A 19,098-nucleotide genomic window follows, 5' to 3' on the forward strand; every position below is an offset into this window, starting at 1 on the left:
AAACTCGCAAGTCGGAATTGGCATCGCTGAACCGCATCCAGGAAATGATCTACGAGCCGGATGAAGACTCGGTAGATGTTTCGTCACAAGGAGCAGAGCGTCAAGTACATGTACTGTCAGGCAGCGAGTCTTCAAAGTGGAAAACTTTCGAAATTTTCGTGGTTGATCACGGCTCACCAGAGTGTGATTATGGTAATATGGCAGTGATGACTCGGCAACAGACGAAAGCCAAGAAACGCGTCAGATTTGCAGATGAACACTCGGATGAGGTCTCAAAAGCTCAAGAACAGCATGAAGAACGACGAGAGACGTCCACCGAAGATTCAATCGGCGAAGATTTTCCAGACCATCCTCACAAGACTGGACCAGCGGCATTTTCAGATGCGGAGGATGTTGATCCGGTAGCAATACAGCGGGAACGACGCAGACGGATAATGGTAGCACAAGAGGAGGAGCAGAAGTGGTCTAACATCAAGAAGGTGCTTCAGGGCCAAGCAGAAGAGCTGAATTACAAAGAAGCTTGAGATGCCTGGAAGTATGCTGACCGGTTCGTGTTATGAGAAGACGGGGTGCATCACTATCTTGGATTGAATCGTCGGTACGACCACGGTTGGCAAGAAGAGACCAAGCTGCGGCTTGTGGTAGGACAACGATGATTCAAGAGGTCTTGCAGAACTATCACGACTCGCTGGAAGGAGGACATCAAGGTGTGGTGAGAACGTTCCATCGCGTTAAGTCCGATTAGTATTGGATCGGCTTGTACGCTGACGTGGAGAAGCATGTGAAGTCATGTCCAGATTGCAGCTCGAGTAAAAGCCGTCCGCAGCTTCGTGGATACTCACCTGGCAATGGACTAGCCGAACGACCTTTCCAGATCGTCTCGATGGATTTTGTGATCCCACTACCGAAATCTCGCAGGGGCAACACGGCGTTGCTCCGATTTCAGTGCTCGTTCACGGGATTCGTTATCGCCAAAGCTATGTCGGCTACGACTGCACTGAGTGTTGCCCAAGTGTTCGAAGAATGTGTGTACCAACGGTTCGGAGCCCCACCACTGATAAGGCACGACCGCGACCCACGGTTCATGAGTGATGTTTTCCAAGCGTTCGCAGAGATGATGCAGTCAAGATCACGAGCGACTTTGAGCTATCGGCCACAGGCTAATGGACAGCAGGAACGCTAGGTGAAGTCGGTGATGGGTTCCGTACGGGTGTACGCGGAAGACCCTTGACAGCAAGATTGGGATGAAATCGCAGAGAAGCTGGTGTTTGCTATTAATACTTATCAGGACACTACAAGGAAGGAAACACCGTTCTATCTCGTTCATGGTTGGAATGCGCAGTCGACGTTGCGGGCAATGTCGTCATCACTCAAACGAGGACTCGGCAAGCAGTCTGACGCACTAGCGTGGCGGCGTGAGATCAATCGACAACATGAGGTCGCCCTCACTATGGCCAAAGACTATCAGGCTGTAGAAAAGGAGCGAAGAGCTAAAAAGCATAATGATGCTCTGAGTCGACTGAAAAAAACCGCTGTACCTCAACCAAGTGGAAACGAACACTCGGCGGGCCCTCCAGAAGCTTCGGAAGAGATGGAAGATCCTGCAAGAGCCCCACCGAGATCTCTTTTTGAGATTGGGAGCCGGGCGTGGTTGTACATGGAACGCGTCAAACCGGGCTTGACGAAGAAATTAGCTCACCGGTGGCATGGACCTTTTCGGATCAAGCGCAAGGTGGAAGAGTTTGCGTACGAGATGGAACTGCCGGACCGAAGTGGGTATCGCTTCTTCTCAGTGGTGCATGCGTCGAGACCCAAGGCAGTCAACGAATCCAACAGTCGACCTACCCCCCCCCGGCTGGTACTAGACGCGACCAATGAAGCAAGACTCGACTTCGATGAGGAACTATTGCCTGAGGACAGCTGGGAACCAGATCAAGTTGCCGGTGAATATGAAGTCGAGGCCATCCTCGACGATAGAACACCACTGTCGACGAGCACGGAGCGTGCTGTACGCGAGCTCAAAGTCAAGTGGGTGGGCTATGAAGATACAACTTGGGAACCATCATCCAACTTGTCATGTGGAGGTCTGCTGTACGACTATTTGCGAGCCAAGAAGAGCGAGAATCGGCTGCAGATGGCGCAAGTGGCGGACGAAGACTAGCATGACTGGATCACGTGTGAACTGTCCACAGGGCGATGCAGCCTGTGGTAACAGACGAGAAACGCTACTGCAACAACAAATTGTATATGCATTTGAAGAACAACATGAACATGATTACGCTGTGGAAGTCAATTAAGAATAAGAAAACATGAATGCCGACCGGGGAGCGACCACTGAAAACGAAACGTCGCTGGACCCCTCAACGGGTAGCTGAGATGTTGGAGAATGTCGTAGAACATGCAGCGAGGACATCATCGAAACCAGCAGCAGTCTCGAGGCGACTTTGAGCGTGTACATCGCCGTGGAAAGGAGACGCAACGCTGAGCTGCACTTGGTGACGAGCCATTGCAGTCAAGTACGGAATTATCGAGGCCATCATGTGATCGACCGATGCCTTCGTACTTTTAGCCAGCATGGCGCTCAGCGAATCTTCGGTGAGTGGTGGTGTACCACCAGCAGGCGCAGGAGAAGCAGCAGGAGCCATCTCCGCGGATTCAGCGGCGACGGGGAGTGCTGCAGGATCTACCGCAGGGAGTGAAGAGTCCGGGGCAGGAAGCATCGGAGGGCCGGTTGATGACGCTGCTGTCGGAGGAAGTGCAGCAGACTGAGGGGCGTTCGAACCCTCGGTCTTGCCCTCCTGAGAAACAAGTCGAGTAATGCGACGTGATGAGCAAGGTGCCGATGATTCAAGATAAGGATGAGCTGACGTACCTCCAGCTGTTCACGTTCGCGACGTCTACGAGGATTGAGACGCTGAACCGCGTCGAACACGGCTCGATTCAGACGCTTGGACATAAGGTGGCGAGATGGTAAATTGAAGAATGAAGAAATGTCCCAACGGGCACCAGTACCGTGGCTTCCATTGCGACAGGGGCAGTTGTGGTGTAGTGATTTCTCCGTAGTTGCGAATTATCACCCGTCGACAAAGACGTGACACCGCCCAAGATGCTCAAGCGACGAACCCTCGGTCATGTGATGTACAGAGACGCCAAGGTGCAAGGGACTCGACGGCGTCACTCCCGAGCTTTCAACGAGTATTGGATACGGCCATATGTCACTGAATCCAGGCTGTCCTTATTATTAATAATGGACTGGCCGGATTCGCATTCAGCGGACCATCTACGGGATGAACACTCAGCGGCGGTTGGGATGAGTTCGCGGAAGACTCAGCGACCTTTGGAAGACACGTTCACCGTCTGGGACAGGGCGCGGACCGTTAAAGATACTCATGCGACGGTGCAGACGACGCTTGGCATGCAAGAAGATCCATAACGGGTCATTGTTCACTTGATATTTGTATACTTGATTAGGACTTCTTATTAGGAATAGACCCGAAAGGGTAAGCTTAAAGACAGAACAGAATTTCCACTCAAGCACACAGAGCGACGTCCGGCTTCAAGGTAAGCGTCTGGTCAAGCTTGTTTGAGTGTGTTATGCCTGTCGGTGAACTCGAAGCTCTGTAGCGAGGGTTCATCCGGCAAGGCCAAGAGACTTTGTGCATTGGCCGATTACTATCGGGAGGTTTTACGTGACGGCTTATTGTTGCCTGTTTGCACGACTGGGAGTGCTTGAATTGCCTCCCTTTTATTCTTCCAGCCGAGTGTTGAACACTCGGTGATCTCGTAAAAGGCTTACCCGTGCCTGGTACCCTTCCGCTGTTGGGACCACGAGGATTCAAAACACCTGCTAGCTTTGCTCGTGCTAGTAGCGTGTTCTTATTTTTACTGGTTGGCCTATATAAGTAGTTTACAAGGTCCAGTTTGTCCCGGTGCAAGGGCAGAACTGGGGTCTTCAGGTCCGCCCGAACGATCGTTTACTATCCTAGTAGACGTATTGTTGTGGGAACATCCTAACTACATTTGTAGCTAGAGTTCACGTAGGAATTCCAACACCACAACTTCGTAATACGTCCAACGACCAGATTAAAGACACGTCGATGAGCGACGCATCCAGGGCAACCAGTATTTCCCTCGCGCATGGCAGCTTTCCTCATCTCTCATCGATTGAATGGGTGGCGCTCAATCGCCTCGCCGCGGCATCCAGCGAGGCCGGCTGCTCACGGCCGGCACGGAAGCTTTAAAACGCCTGGTCGCCCATGAATTCATGGCGCATAAGCTCGCTGAGCCTTCGTCAGCGAGTGTCGACTCCCACGCCGTCCACGAACAAAACTGACATCGTCAAGCTCGATGTATCAACTTACAGCGGTGAAGGCGATCGCCTCATCTTGAACCGTTGGTTATGCGAGGTGGCCATCGTGGTTGAAACTCGGCAGCTGTCTATCTAGCTCGTGCGCACGCGCTTCCTGCTTTTCCAAATTGACGATAAGGCGAAGGAATGGGTGCTCGGCAAAATCGTTGCCGATGCTAGCTGCTTCTCAACCATGGTGTACATGGATACCGACCTGCGAGTCGCGTTCGAGTCGCCCCAAGACGAGCACCTACAACGATTGTATTTCCTTTCGCTGACACAGGGACGCATGTCCATGCTCGAGTACACTCAGCGCGCGTGACATCTCATATCGTGCATCACGACATTCCATGTGGACATGGCGACTCAACTTCATGTCTTTGTCTCAGGCATGAACGCTGGATACCAGCGCTTCTACTTGACACGGAAGACTTCGCCAACGCTAGAAGAGGCCCTCGCTGTCGGTCTGCGCGAAAACTACAGAGTGACGGTGTCGCAAGCATTCGACGTCTCTCGGGGCCCGGTGCGCTGGAGCCGATGGAGATTGATGCCATCTGACAGTGCGGCGACCACCGTAGAACAACGCCTTCTACCCCGCGGTCACGATCGTCGATGCGCAGCTCGCGTCCGCTTAAATGCTAGCCACCAGCCCAGCATCGACTGGATGGCCTGAACTGCTCGTCCGCGCGACAACGATGTGAACGCTGTGTTGGCGCTCCTGAGCGGAACGCCCAACCATTGGCCACACGTTGCATTCATGGATCCCGACTCCATGACCACCGCTGTTTCCGGAGAGAGCGATGACCCTTCGTGTAGCGGAGTTACATGGTGTGGAGCACACAGGGATACGGAGTACCCGGAGAGCTAACAAACTATCAGTACATAAGTTGTAGAGTTAACAAGGTCTCTCAGTACGTTGGCTGAAAGCCACACGTTATGCATTTGATAAGGTTTAACTATGCTATATAGTTAAACAAATACATATACCCCTAGGCGGCTTGGCCACAATAATAGTAAATAAAACCCTTCTGGTTTTGAAGCATAAAAGTTAAGGCATTAACTTTGAGCCCTGGTCGTGGGCTGTAAGTTCCTTTGGATAAGGAACTTTGTATTTGTGACTCTTTAAGTCGAGCTTCTTCCTCTGACGCTAAAGCTACGGCAGCCCTGCTGCACTTGGTAGCACTTGTAGTCAATCTCGCTACTGAGTCAGTTGGCTATATTCTCTTCTGCAGGATGGAACACCCCGTGTTCGCGAATTTGCCCCCGGTGCAGCAGGACGCGCTTACTAAGCTTATGTCCTTGTTTGGTCTGAAGGGCGTGGCGCATCTTGCGTCACAAGGTCCAGAGGCGGTCACCGCCAGGATGGAATCGTTCGCACGCTACGAGAACGCGCTCTTGGAGCACGTCCAAGTGAGGATGAGCGCCACAACGGCGGCGGCGTCGATGACGCGTGAGGAGTCTATGAGACTGAAACCGCTCATGGTGAGCGTTAAAACCTTCAAGGGGAAGGGTGGAGAGAATCTACTTCTCTGGGACCGTGAGGTCGAGATGGCCATGGGATCGGCCCGGATCCAGTCTGAGCATCAGCGCGTGGCGATGGCTTTCTCCAGGCTTGGATGTCGCGCTCGCAAATGGGCACTAACGTGCGGCGCGTCTGTTGATGCTGCATTTTCCATTTGGGGTCAGCTGAAGCAACAGCTTTCGCGCGTGTTCGCGCCGCCTAATCAGGCGTAGCGTATCCGGTCGGAAGCTCCTTGCTACCCGGTAGGGTTAGAAGGCGTTATTGGACTATGTCCAAGAGTTGAGAACTCTCGTCGCCGGAAGGGCGGCGGGGCCTCTTCCGAAACTGGTCAGCGTGACCGTGTTCGTGGAGGGACTTCGTGTAAGCGCAGCTCGAACGGAAGTATTCCGTGTATACCCTAACTCTTCGAAGAGGCGGTGGATGTCGCATTGAATGCCGAGCACAACTTCAGGTCGGCTTGACCTGGTTAAGGCGCTGTAGCGCGATCTCTTGGAGCGGTCGGGAGCCGATAGACCTCAGCTATGCTGAAGACGAAAAAGCGGAGCTTCTTGCTGCGGATCAGCCCGCCGGTATCCCCCGATGCTTTGTGTGCAATAGCACTAAGCACTTGAGGGCATATTGCCCTCTGCGCAAGAAGCGCCAGGCTCCGGCGAGCCAACCCTACGGGTCATCGCCGGGAAACGGCAGCTCCCAGTAGGCGCGGGGCGGTCTATTGGGGAAGAACTGAGTTCTGTTGTGCCTCGAGGAGGTAGAGGGCAACGGGACTCAGCCCCGCAGACAGCTGAGTTCTCTTACTAAAAGAGTGTGTGCAAGCCGGGCTTGCTGGTCGTTCAAGCGAACGTGAAGAGCTTTGCAAAGCCATGGAGAGACTTGATTGACTCGGGAGCCTCGGGCAACTACGTCCGTCGCTCCACCCTGGAAGGGAGTCATCTGTATGCTGAGGCACTGGAAGTGCCAACGAGAAATACGATCTCTGTTTGTCTCGCGACGGGGACACTGGTAGCTGTATCGACGGTCTCTGTCGACCTTGATGCGAAGTGTGAGGACTTCGATAGCGTGGAGAGCTGTTTGGTCTTAGACCTGTATGCGAGGTATGACCTCATCCTTGGCATGGCATGGCATGGCTGGAACGCCATGAGCCATGGATCGACTGGAAGTCGAAAACGCTGGGTGCGTCGCACCCTGCTCCTAGTGGAGCTTTGGTGAGTCATGAACCCACCTCAGCTAGGAAGCAGAAGCGCTTTTGGCGCGAGCACGAGGCCGAGGCGGCCGTAGTGCTGGACATGGGTATATCAGAAATTGTTAGCAACGAGGTTGCTGTTTGCCCTGAGGGCGTACGTGTTGCGGCACGTTATCCGCTGAGCGGTGCAGGTCAGGTCAATGGCCAACCGCTGGGTCCTGGTGAGGCCGAACGCGGAGTGGCGCGTAATCCACTGAGTGGTACGGATCTGGTCGATGGCCTACCGCTGCGTGGCCCGAGGGCCACGGTCGACTGCGAGTTGAGGCATCGTGGGCGCAGCTTAGGCGTTGCAAGTGAAGTGACACCTAGTTCATTGTGTGAGGGTCAAGGACCTCTTGGCTCTCAGCCGAGTGTCTCGCGAGATACTGTCTCCTCTTCGAGGAGTGGTGGTGCTGCTGCACCCGGTGGTGGCGACGGAGATGTCGCCACACCGCCCTCATCCGGCCGGGCTCGGTCGCGGAGGGAGAGAAGAGGAAGCCACCGGGCGTCTGTGACGTCTTCGGCGTCGGACAAGGTGTACAACGTGACGAGCGGCGAGGCTCCAGGTGATTGCTGTGAGCAGCTGTACACACTCGTCAATGGAGTGATGGGGGGGGTCGAGGGCGACATCAGCCTTGACACTCTGCCCGCTGTAGATGCTCTGCTAGAGCTGGGCGAGATGTTCATTGCCGAGTTTGGCGAAGCCTTGAAGGCAGGCGAGCTAGCCGAGGTGGTCCTGCTGGGACCTGAGGAGGAGATGAACTCCTCATCCGTCGTGGACGACGCGGTCCTAGAGGACACCAAGAAGGCGCTGAGCGCTAGAAGTGGATCGGTGATCCTAAAAGATCCTTCGGATCTCTTCTACCCTGTGGTGAAGGAATATGGAGACGTTGTCTCGAAGGACCCACCGACGGGTCTGCCTCTGAATTGAGGCGTGTGTCATGAGATTGATCTGGTTCCTGGAGCCAAATACTGCGTAACAAGGTAATGGTCTTTGCCAAGAGAGCAGTGTGACGTCATTGACGCATTCTTCTGTGCAAAGCACGAGGTATGGATGGTACGTGAGAGTAAGTCTCCGCACTCGACACCCACGTTCTGTGTCAGACAGCCGAACGGCAAGTGGTGCATTGTTCATGCTTTTAACAAGCTAAATGCGGCCACCATCCCGGCGCAAGCGCCGATTCCTCGCAAGGATATTCTGCAGAACAACATATTAGGTTGTATGTTGTACAGCACACTTGACTTGGTCGATGGTTACTACCAATTGCTCATGAGAGCGAGCGACATTCCGCTGACAGCGGTGAGTACTCCGAGTGGTATGCTCTGGGAGTGGATGGTCATGCCCCAGGGGCTGTCGAACGCACCAGCAACGTCTTGTGACGTAGTTGTTTAGGCCCACCGGGCGTGCGCTCAGACGTACTTTGACGATATATTCGTCCGTAGTCGTGCTGAGCACGGAAATTTAACAGACGTGGAGAACCACATTGATCACTTGCGAGCGGTGCTCGAGTGCATGCGCACTAAGAAGTTGTATGCCAACTTGACAAGTGCGTCTTTGGCGCGGAGGAAATACCTTTCTTCGGATGCTTCATTGTGAAGTGTGGCTTACGGGCAGATCCTGCCCAAGTCAAGGCCATTGTGGACTGGCCGGTTCCCAAGAACCAAGAAGACTTAAGCAAGTGGCTAGGCTTAGTCAATTACTTGCACAAGTACAGCGCGGGCTACGCGGAGATGGCTCGGCCATTCTCATATCTCCTTAAGAAGGACGCACCATGGTGCTGGAACGTCGAGCACGACGGAGCCTTTGAGGCTGTGAAGGAGAGCCTCCTCCAGGCTCCGATCCTTGCGCTACCGGACCCGGATAGTCCGTTTAGCGTCGTCTGTGACGCCTCCGATTTTGCAATCGGTTGTGCTTTACTACGAACAGACGCCGAAGGGCGTGAACGCGTGATTGCGTCTAATTCTCGCCAGCTCAAAGCTGCAGAGAAGAACTATCCAGTTCATAACAAAGAGCTACTCGCAATGAAGTATGCTCTAGTCAAATTCAGGGTACACCTGCTAGGCTCTAAGCCTTTTGTTATCTTTACTGATCATGCGTCGCAACGCACTGCGACACAGTCGCCTCATCTCTCTCAGAGAATGGCAAGATGGCTTTCCTTCTTTGCCGAGTACAACTTTGAGGTGAAGTAAAAAACCGGGGCAGCTTAATGTAGTGGCCGATGCGCTCTCGCGTAGGCCAGACTGCAAGCTAGCTCGTGTCACGACAGTGGTGTCGCCCAGTTCCTGCCTTGATACGCGAGCTTATGCACAGGGCGACATGTGCGTAGCGCTGCTACGGGCTCTTGGGAGCGAAGAGTTTAAGGACTCTGGCAAAGCATTGTCTGGGCGCTTGCGCGCGAGGGTGCATCGATACTCGCTCGATGGCGGTCTGTTGAACTACAGCACCGACTCTGAGGATAACCCTCGTGTAGTCGTTTCTCATGATGAGGGCCTGAAGTATCGAACCCTCTATGAGGTTCATGGTGCGCCCGTGGGCGGGCAATTAGGTAGGGAGGAGACCTATGGCTCGGTGAGCTCGATGTACTGGTGACCCAAGATGTATAAGTGGGTCGGTACCTATGTACGCACGTCTGAGACGTGTCAAGCGGACGAAGTCCGCGCCGAGCACGGCAGCGCCGTTGGTGAGTTTGCCTGCCCCCAAGGGATGTTGGCAGTCCATGAGTATGGACTTTGTGTTTGGTCTTCCCAAGGATAAGGGAGGAAACACGGGTATTGTGGTCTTTGTAGATCGATTGAGCAAGATGGCTCATTTAGCGGTGGTGCCGGACACCATTGCTGATGAGGGTACAGTTTTGCTGTTTTTAGACTGAGTCTTTCCCCAACATAGCTTGCCTGAGGCAATTGTCTCGGATCGGGACCCGCGCTTCACCGCGAAATTCCGGACGTCCAAGTTCAGAGTGCTCGACACTCGTTTGGACATGTCCACATCGGATCATTCGCAGACCGACGGTCAAACCGAGCGCGTGAATCGCGTTGTGGAGGATGTCCTCCGAAGCGTATGCGCTGAGGCGTCAAAACGCTGGAGCCAGATGCTCCCACTAGTTGAGTTCGCATTATATAATGCAGTGCACGCCTCGACAGGCTACACGCAATTCTATGTGAACGACTTGGTGAACCCTCGCGCCCCACTGACGCCGCCACGCAGTGGATCGGGGCTTGATGGGGGAGGGATAGCCGAGCGGCTAGCTGATGTCAGCCCTATTGCGGTTCGCAAGCAAGTCGATGATTTTGTCTCTGTGAGACAGAGCGTAATGCGTCAAGTACGTGACGCTATGGCTGAAAACCAAGACACGCAGAAGGAACATGCAGATGCCAAGGGCAGATCTATTGCTGAGCGTTTGAGGTTGGTGCCAAGTTTTATTAAGCGCGAAAACCCTACAAACGTATGCAGTGTCGGCAGTCTTCAACACGAAATTGAGACCTCGTTTCATAAAACCGTAGGGCCTAGCGTATACGCTCAATCTTCCGAAGAAGATGCGCACGCATCTGGTCTTCTATGCTGGCTTGCTTAAGCCATATCAAGAACCTGCTCAGGTGAGCGCGGAGGCGTTGGCTTCAACGGTGGATGGGTCTCCGGCAGCTGCAGAACAGCAGGTGGTAGAGCCACGGGGGGCTGGACGACAGCAAGTAGTGGACCCACAGCAGGCTGAGTAACAGCATGCGGCAGAGCCACATGTCGCGGGGGAAGTGCTCGGAATGCAGGAGCAAGGCAAAGGGGAACGTTCAGCCGAACGACTGGGCGCTCAAGGTCCGAGACTTGGTTGTGAGTCAACTGCGGTGGCTGTAACCTATCCACAAGGTGGAACATCTCTTCAAAGATCGACCTATGGTCGGTGAACGTGAGCGTTCGCGTCGTGAACGCCGGCGTCGTATGGACGCAGACGCCATTTCGGCAAGTGCCGACTCTCCTCGCGAGAACCCAGCTGAGGCAAGGCCTCCTCCCGCTCTGCTCGATGAGCATGGTGAGCTCCACTTTCACGTGGAACGCCTTGTGGCGCGGCGTAGACGCCAGGGTCGTACCCAGTACTTTGTGAAGTAGAGGGGTTACCCTCACTCACAGAACTCATGGGAGTTTGAAGTTATCCTCCGGCAAGATTGCCCTGATGTAACGGGGTTACATGGTGTGAAACACAGGGGTACGAAGTACCCGGTGAGTTAGCAAACTCTCAGTACATAAGTTGGAGAGTTAACAAGGTTTCTCAGTACGTTGGCTGAAAGCCACACGTTATGCATTTGATAAGGTTTAAGTATGCTATATAGTTAAACAAATACATATACCCCTAGTCGGCTTGGCCGCAATAATAGTAAATAAAACACTTCTGCTTTGAAGCATAAAAGTTTAAGTATTAACTTTGGGCCCTGGTCTTGGGCTTTAAGTTTCTTTGGATAAGAAACTTAGTATTAGTGACTCTTTGAGTCGAACGTCTTCCTCTGACGCTAAAGCTACGGCAGCCCCGCTGCATCTGACGTCGTCGGCGCTTACGACTGGGCACATCCTGTGCCGAAGCGCCACCATGGCGTGCGACAGCGTCGCCAGGCGCTGGGCGCCTGGGGAGTGAACAGGTCAGTAGTTGAGATCAGGCTCTGATCAATGGCTACAGCAGCCAGGTCGTACGTATGAGCGGCGCTCGCAGCGGAAGCAGGAGGTGGAGAGACCGCGTGGTGTTGGGGATGTGGTCTCGAAGGAAGCAGGTGCTTCGTGTTGTGCTGAACAAGGTTCAGGCACAAGCGTCCCGATAGACGCATAGTTGTTTTGAAACAACTTGCTCGATGAGCATGATCCAAATGTGGATGCGCTGTAACAGCGAAAGTGGTGTGTCCCGGACGGGGATCGAACCACTGGCCTTTGGCTTTCCAGGCCGGAGCTCTACCATTGAGCTATAAGGGCGATACCTGTACGTTTGTCCGAGAACGGACTACTCATGATATGAGAGGGCAGCGCCTCGGGTGGAATCGAACCACCGACCTGTAACTTCCAAAGCCAACGCTCGACCACTGAGCTAGAAGTGTGTTACCCTTACACCTGTCCATTCTAGGACAACAGTTCATAGAGCGAGAGGGCTGTGCCCTGGTGGGTCCGAACCACCGACCTGTGGCTCTCAAAGCCAACGCTCAACCATTGAGCTAACAGGGTGTTGCTTTTAAGCTTGTCCAAGCGTGGACAATCGTTCATGGAACGAGAGGGCGACGCCCTGGTGGGATTGAACCACCGACCTATCGCTTGTAAAGCGAGTGCTCAACCGCTGAGCTGTCGTCGACGACTCGGATGAGTCAAGAGCATAGCTCTGAGTGGTTTGCAGCTCTTGGAGTAGGAGCGGAGGGCGAGCGTAGGTCTGAGACCGATTGAGCCTAAGATGCGCGGTGCGCTTAGACATTGGACCGTGGACTGACGACGAGAAAGTGGGCATCAACGATGCGTAGGTGTTTGTGAGCTCGCGGAGTTGTACAACGCTGGTGTGGGGTGTAGTAACCTCTGCCGTCTTGACAAGACGTGTCCTCGCTGAGGAAGTTTCGAAAACGGAATGTTCTCATCTTAGTGGGGAGAGTGTAACGGGGTTACCTGGTGTGGAGCACACAGGGGTACGGAGTACCCGGAGAGTTAGCAAACTATCAGTACATAAGCTGGAGAGTTAACAATGTTTCTCAGTACGTTGGCTGAAAGCCACACGTTATGCATTTGATTCGGTTTAACTATGTTAGATAGTTAAGCAGATACATTTACCCTTAGGCGGCTTGGCCGCATTAATGACGGGTTATCAGCCTGGAAATAGATGGGTCTTGGGCCCGGTTTTTACTAAGTAGAAAGGACGTGAAGTCCTAGCGCCAATAAATTTTTGTGGGTATCCGCCAATCATAGAGAGTCTCAGTAGGATCAGATCTGACAATAATCTTTACTCGCTTGAGGAAGCGATAAAGCGGTGCCCACAGCGAAATCACGACGATAGCAATGGTGTCGATATCCAAGACAGAATTGTGTACCTCTACATTGTTATATATTGCAAATATGGGTATAGTGTGCCTTTCCGGTAGCTATGAAGCTAAGAAGGCTGTTGCATGACGGGGTAAGACGGCCTTCTTTACTTCTTGACGGACCAGTGCCGCGTTTTTGCTTATCCAATTCAGCGATTTTTTGTGTTTGTGCCTGCACTCTTCCACAGCTTTGACAGCCTGTTCGATCGCTGCAACTTCTGCAACTTGGGCAGCTACGTGGACTTGAGCAGCAATTTCTTGCATTAGATTGAGAATAACTCGACAGCGATTAAAAACCGCCTTTCTTCTGGCGAGCACCACTTCGCACAGTGATTTGCTTCCAAATGGCTTACCGCAGTGCCACCATCTAATCCTACCGTCCACTCCTTCTAAAGATCCATTACTGTCTCGACGCCTCGACGTAGCTTGTATTGCGGACAGGAGGCCAGAGTAATGTTCGTGGTGTATCCTGATCGGCAGAAACACTCCGCTCTACGTGACTGGTAGTCAAATTCACTTCCTGTATCAGAGATCAATTTCAGCTGTACCAAAGCTGTACCGCCTGTAAGTGAGGCCAGTACGCGTACCACGTCGGCGAGCTGACTTTTAACCACCTGCCGTGACACATTTGCTTGGTCAACCAAAGCTTTTAACTCGTGATAAGAGCCGTCTATCTTAGTTACAATACTGGTATTGCCTTTTGAAGTCTCTGCTCGGCGGGGTCGTCGATGGTAGCTATTGTCTGGATTGCTTCTTGCTTGAAAAGAAGAAACTCAGACAAACGAAAGACGTCGTTGTGCCAGATTAGATGTGCGGAAGTGCTATCTTTCAAAACTACAGCGTCTTGAAGTATCACTATACGGAGATACTGTAGTAATTCCAAGAACCCCCCCCTGCAGCCATTGTCTGCTCCGCACTTCCGTTGACTATTGACTGCTTCCACTTATCCACATGTGAAAGTATTTTATGTTGCAGTGATAGTGTTGGTGCAACCGAAGCCCGGGTCACAAAAAAACTTCCTTAGCTGGATCGAAACCTGCTAATGTGCGCATTGCTTCTCGTGGAAGGGAAGATAAATAGCACTTTTCCAGTGATTGACTGTTCCATCGACCTAGCCGACGAATCTGAGACTCACTCGCGCCGCCTAAATCAGCAATTCTCGCTCCCGAACCCCGCCCAACATGCGTTTTCTTTTTACTGTATATTCCAACATGATTAAGTGCCACTGTGATAGCCTGTCGGTGCACTTTGTAGGACATTTCTTTGGTTGTGTCTTTTCCAGTTCTTAGAAGCTTGACGGGATACCAGTTGGCAGAAGATGTAAAATCGAGAAAAGGCTCGCCTTCAACATGCCATCTCCAGAATAAGTACAATCCCAGTTGTCCGTGTGAACATATTCCAACGCTTATGCTCCGCATGAATGCGCCTACCTCAATACGGCCGACCTGATTTGTTTTACCTTGTCGCATGACCATTACGACCGCTCTGCAAGGGTTGTAGCCCTCGTTTTTAAGAACAACGGAGTGCAAGTCTGTTAACTCCATCTTGCGTGCTGACTCGCCATCTCATAAGAGCGTAATGACTCAGCAGGAAAGCAAGTAGATTGCGCAAACCTATACCCTGATCTCGCCCCAGAGTCCAGAAGTAAGAAGCTATCTTCTTTATCTGTCTGCATTTGGGTAGCCATCCAGCAGCGTATCAGCGCCGCGGTCTTCAAAGCTCTTGCGCTTCCTTTCATCTTCTTCATATTCGATTAGCTTAAGAAGCGCTGTCACTACAGCGTCTCGGGGAGAGGGATGGCTGTTGATTCTGGCATTGGACTGCTGCTTCCAGAGGTCGACCATTGCTGCAACATAGCTGTTAGCCCCTTGGACGCCGAGGGGTGACAGGGATAGGCTAAAGAAAACTCCTTATACCCTCCGGGAGGGTATAAGGAGTTTACTTAAACAAAGTAAGACATATTTTAGCGAAGGAGTTGAATGCATCTTTTTTTACGAGCTTGTTGCTAAGCTTATCGGTGATTATTCTAATATAGGGGCTTGGTATGATCTGCGGATAAAATTCCTCCCAATAACTGTTTGCCAGTCTATTTATGCAATTCCGATATTTAGAGACCAGAAGGAGAGACCACGCATTCACCACCGCATCAACTCAGCAAAAAGAGAGCGAGGGCTGGCAGGACGGACACGACAGAGCGCCCCCCAAAGAGACTAACAGGGGCATTAGCAACTACGTGGAAGGTGTTCTTAGCAAGCTGAGTGACTTATTTGTTCTCCTGTGCGTTGCAACTCAGCTAAATGTATTTCCCTACGGCTTAGCTAGGCTACGATCTCGAATATGACTTGCTTTTGGGGCGAACAAGCCATTCTGCCACAGGATATGCCATATCTGAGCACAGGTCATGCCCTCGTTTGCTTGGTGTCCCCGCACCTTGTTGCAGAGTGTCACCTGCCCCTTCTTGCCTTCGGAGCACTTCGCGCAATAGAACGTAGACGTTCCTTCCCTCTTCTTGTCTGCCGGTTTGTAGTAGGAGCAGACCTTGCATTGCCTTTGGCGCAAACGATGGACACCATTGTTTAGACGGGTGTCGGTAGTTTGGACGAGGGAATGGTCATCTTGGATAGCGATAGGTTTCTCACGCACTACAGCCGTAGGATCAGTCGAAGTCCCTGCCTCCGTAAAGGATGACTCCGTCTCCTGAATTAGCTGTCTGTGTAGCGTTGTCAAGAACGAGTAGTGTGGCATCTTCTTCTTGCGTTCCTTCTCCCAGACGTAAGCGTGTACAATGTAGGCGTTCACCACCGCCATGTCGACCACTCCAAGAAACAGGCTTTTGTAGTATTTCTGAAATCTGTTGTTCGGGACAGCATTAGATATTTTTCATAAGCTGACATGAACAACACCCCACTTACCTTGTCGCCAACTACATAGAGTACTGTGGTGTAATAGAACACACAAATACCGTCAGATGTGGATTCCTTACACAAACAACAACGAATCGCCGAGTTAGGTCGGCGGTTGTATGGCCTGCGCAGAGGGTGGTCCCCTCGCGGTCCGGCCCTACCGGGACAGACGAGTGGCTCGCTTCCACTCGGTTCCGACTAACCAAGTCAGATCACTTCCGAGGCTCCGCCGAGTTTGGTTCGGCTGAGCTCGTTCACAACCCTGTGCCCTCCACCAAAGGATGGACGACGGCGCGCGAGCGCTTTTACAGGTCACCGAGCGCAGAGGCTGCTCAGCTAGAAGTGTTACGGCACCCGGGCTATCCGACGCACCGGCCCGCTAAGTATGCGGGACTTTCTTTCGCGCGTAGCGAGACTTTGTCCTACCCGGACCGACCTAATCTCTTGACGCTACCAGTCAATACCCTACAAGCTATGCCTCTCGAGTATTGACGGCAGGCAAAATCCAGCCCTATGCAGGGACTTACCGGAAAAGTGTACACGTGTCTTGGACTAGGAACATTCTGCTCTGTTATCTTCTGGGAGTCTTTCGGCTCCCCCTATTTAATCCTATGCTTCTTATACAAATATCTAGTGAAATGTAGTCGTTTCGGATCTCTACCGACCCTTCAGCTGAGTTCGGGCGACCATTGAGCTCAGCGGCCATCCGGATAGCATATCCGGACAGATCGCTGAGTACTTACCGTGATCCTTTGTTCCTAAGCTCTGGGTTACCAGACCGAGCCGATTCTTGATCTAAAGTAGGTTGGCGTATGGTCGAATCTGGAAATCCCTACACCACAACTGCCCCGGTTATGATACGAGCCGAGTCTTAATCCTTCATTTGGTTCTGTCACCGTTGGTCCGTACTCGGCTGATGACGTCTCGCGGCTCTCCACCACCTTCTTCGGTACGTTCGCTGCTTCCGCTGTCACTCACTTGGCAGCTCCTTACTCCTCGCATGCTATTCCAGCACAACTCGCGGCGCCACCATTCTCCTTCAACTCCTCGTCGAGGTGAGGGCGCGCCAGCTGAGTCAATTCCTCGACCCGTCGGCACTCGTGGGGTCAGCGACCGGCCTGAAGCTGGATTGGTCGACCTGACAACTTCCCATGAGTCTGACGCGGAGTCGGCGGGGTCTTCTCGCGTGCGTCCTCCTGGTCCACCGAGCTTGCCGGACGACACCACTTCGGGCGCCACCAGTCAGCCAAGCTCGGCTGCTCCAGTGAGTCTTGACTCCCTCATGGCCAGAGTTAACGAGCAAGGGTACGAGCGCCGAGAAGAATTGACCTTCCTGGCGAGGCTCATGGCCTACGGATTTACTCGTTCCGTGGAGCCTTCCGATCCCGCGCAGCGGCGAGCGATCTTGCATGCTGCTTCCGCGGGGGAAGTGTTTGATATCTTGAAAGGCAACTACGCCGCTCTTGATTATCCACATATCATTGGCGATCTCCGAGCTACCAATCAAGCTGTTCAGGAGGAGAACCGCGCACTGACTCGGCGACTGGACTCTCTTGCTCTCAGCAACGTCGACTTGTCTACTCAGCTCTCATCGGCACGACAGCAGGTGTCCCGATTGGAGGCTGCTGCCGCGCAGTCGGCTAATCTCCTTGCTTCACTGCGAAAGGCTGTAGCTCTGAGTGAGGCAAAACTTGCTCGGGCTATCGCAGCTGAGAAGAGCAAGGTTGACGCTGCGTTGGGTCAAGCTCAGCTCCATCATCAGCAAGTCTTGGATCAAGACGCTGAGATCGACGTCCTTGTCCAATCCATTTCCGAGAGGGATGCAGCGTTCGTCACTCTTTAGGGCATCGCTTCCAAGCATTTCGAGCAGCTGCAGGAGTCGGTGCGGTTGTACAGCTCCACCGGCACTCAACCTTTGCGGCACGCTCAGTCGGTGATCGCTGAGCAGCGGGCGGTGATCTTGCGACAGAAGCGGCTCATCCGTCGGAATGGCATTATTCCGATGCACGACCCTCACATGGCTGCTGCTGGCGGTGACTTGCAGGTTCCTGGACTTGATCCGTCCGACCTTCTCCTTAGCGCCCGGCTGTGTCGTGTCTTGGAGTCTCGCTTCCCTGAGGTTCTTCACATTCCAGCCGGTGAAACTCGGCAGTTGGAGCTGATTGTCCATCCTCGCCGAGATGCTCCAGTGGCGAGTTCCGCTATTGGTCCTAGTGTGGCTCCCCCAGCTAGTCAAGCGTCTTCTGTGACTTCATTGGCAGTCTCGGCTGCGGCTCCAGTCAGCTCAGCGGCGGCTACGAGCCAACCCGAGCCGACCCTCGCCCAGCTTCACCGTACGCCTTTGGCGAACTTGACTTCGACTCAGCGGCTTCGACGTTATGCCAACCCCAAGTCTCCCACTGCTGCAGGTCCTCGTCATAGTCCACCGGCGCCGCATCCGCCTCAGCCGTACGCTTGTCCACTTCCAGGGGAGGATGGACACGAGGCTATCAGTGCCCTTTTGCACTCAAGTTCTCCTCAAGCTACTGTGTTCGATGGAGGAAGGCCCCGCTCTGGAAAGTCCCGTCGTCGGACTCGGCGGAAGAAGGTTCGTCACCTTCAGTTGAGTTCAGCTACCCAACCCGCTGTCTCTGCTCGCTCTGAAGACAACGATGACGCTTCGAGCGAAGTTGAATTCGAGTTTGAGTTGCCCGAACCTGCCGACGACACCGCTCCTGCGATTGATTCGACGACTTCGTAGGTTTCTTCGTTTTCTGGTCCTCTGTCGATGCCGTCAGTCGCGGCTACTCACCCACCGCCGGTATCTTCTTCCGATGTCGTGGCCTCGCTGCCTGTCCCGGCTACAAGTGTTTGTGCCCCAGGCTCGACTTCGCCTATCTCCGCTAAGTTGCCCCAGTCAAGTGTACCGCTCAGCGTCGTACCAACGGTGGTTGGGCACTCCCAGTCGTCATCGGGTCGATCCTCTCACGTCTCTCCCTCTCGGGGTCTGAGCGTATCCACTACGCTGACTGACCTAGTGACTCCGGCCGTGAGTGTCCTCAGACCGTCTCTCCCTGCGAGCTCGGCCGTGTTGACG

At 53.3% G+C, this 19,098-nt stretch overlaps 1 protein-coding gene and 2 non-coding genes across 3 annotated transcripts; all 3 read right to left on the bottom strand.

Annotated features, from left to right (window-relative positions):
* Positions 1-12,087: 12,087 nt before the first annotated feature.
* On the bottom strand, positions 12,088-12,158 carry PITG_30367. Its single transcript has one exon. It is a non-coding gene; the product is annotated as a tRNA-Pro (tRNA).
* Positions 12,159-12,334: 176 nt separating this feature from the next.
* On the bottom strand, positions 12,335-12,405 carry PITG_30369. Its single transcript has one exon. It is a non-coding gene; the product is annotated as a tRNA-Val (tRNA).
* Positions 12,406-15,426: 3,021 nt separating this feature from the next.
* On the bottom strand, positions 15,427-15,927 carry PITG_19408 (uncharacterized protein; the record flags this gene model as incomplete). Its single annotated transcript, XM_002996979.1, has 1 exon — positions 15,427-15,927. The coding sequence occupies one exon, from the start codon at positions 15,925-15,927 to the stop codon at positions 15,427-15,429; it is 501 nt and encodes a 166-aa protein (XP_002997025.1).
* Between the last annotated feature and the right edge of the window lie 3,171 nt (positions 15,928-19,098).

This window comes from Phytophthora infestans, genomic scaffold (genome assembly GCF_000142945.1).
Source record: "Phytophthora infestans T30-4 supercont1.93 genomic scaffold, whole genome shotgun sequence".
Taxonomy (NCBI): domain Eukaryota; phylum Oomycota; class Peronosporomycetes; order Peronosporales; family Peronosporaceae; genus Phytophthora; species Phytophthora infestans.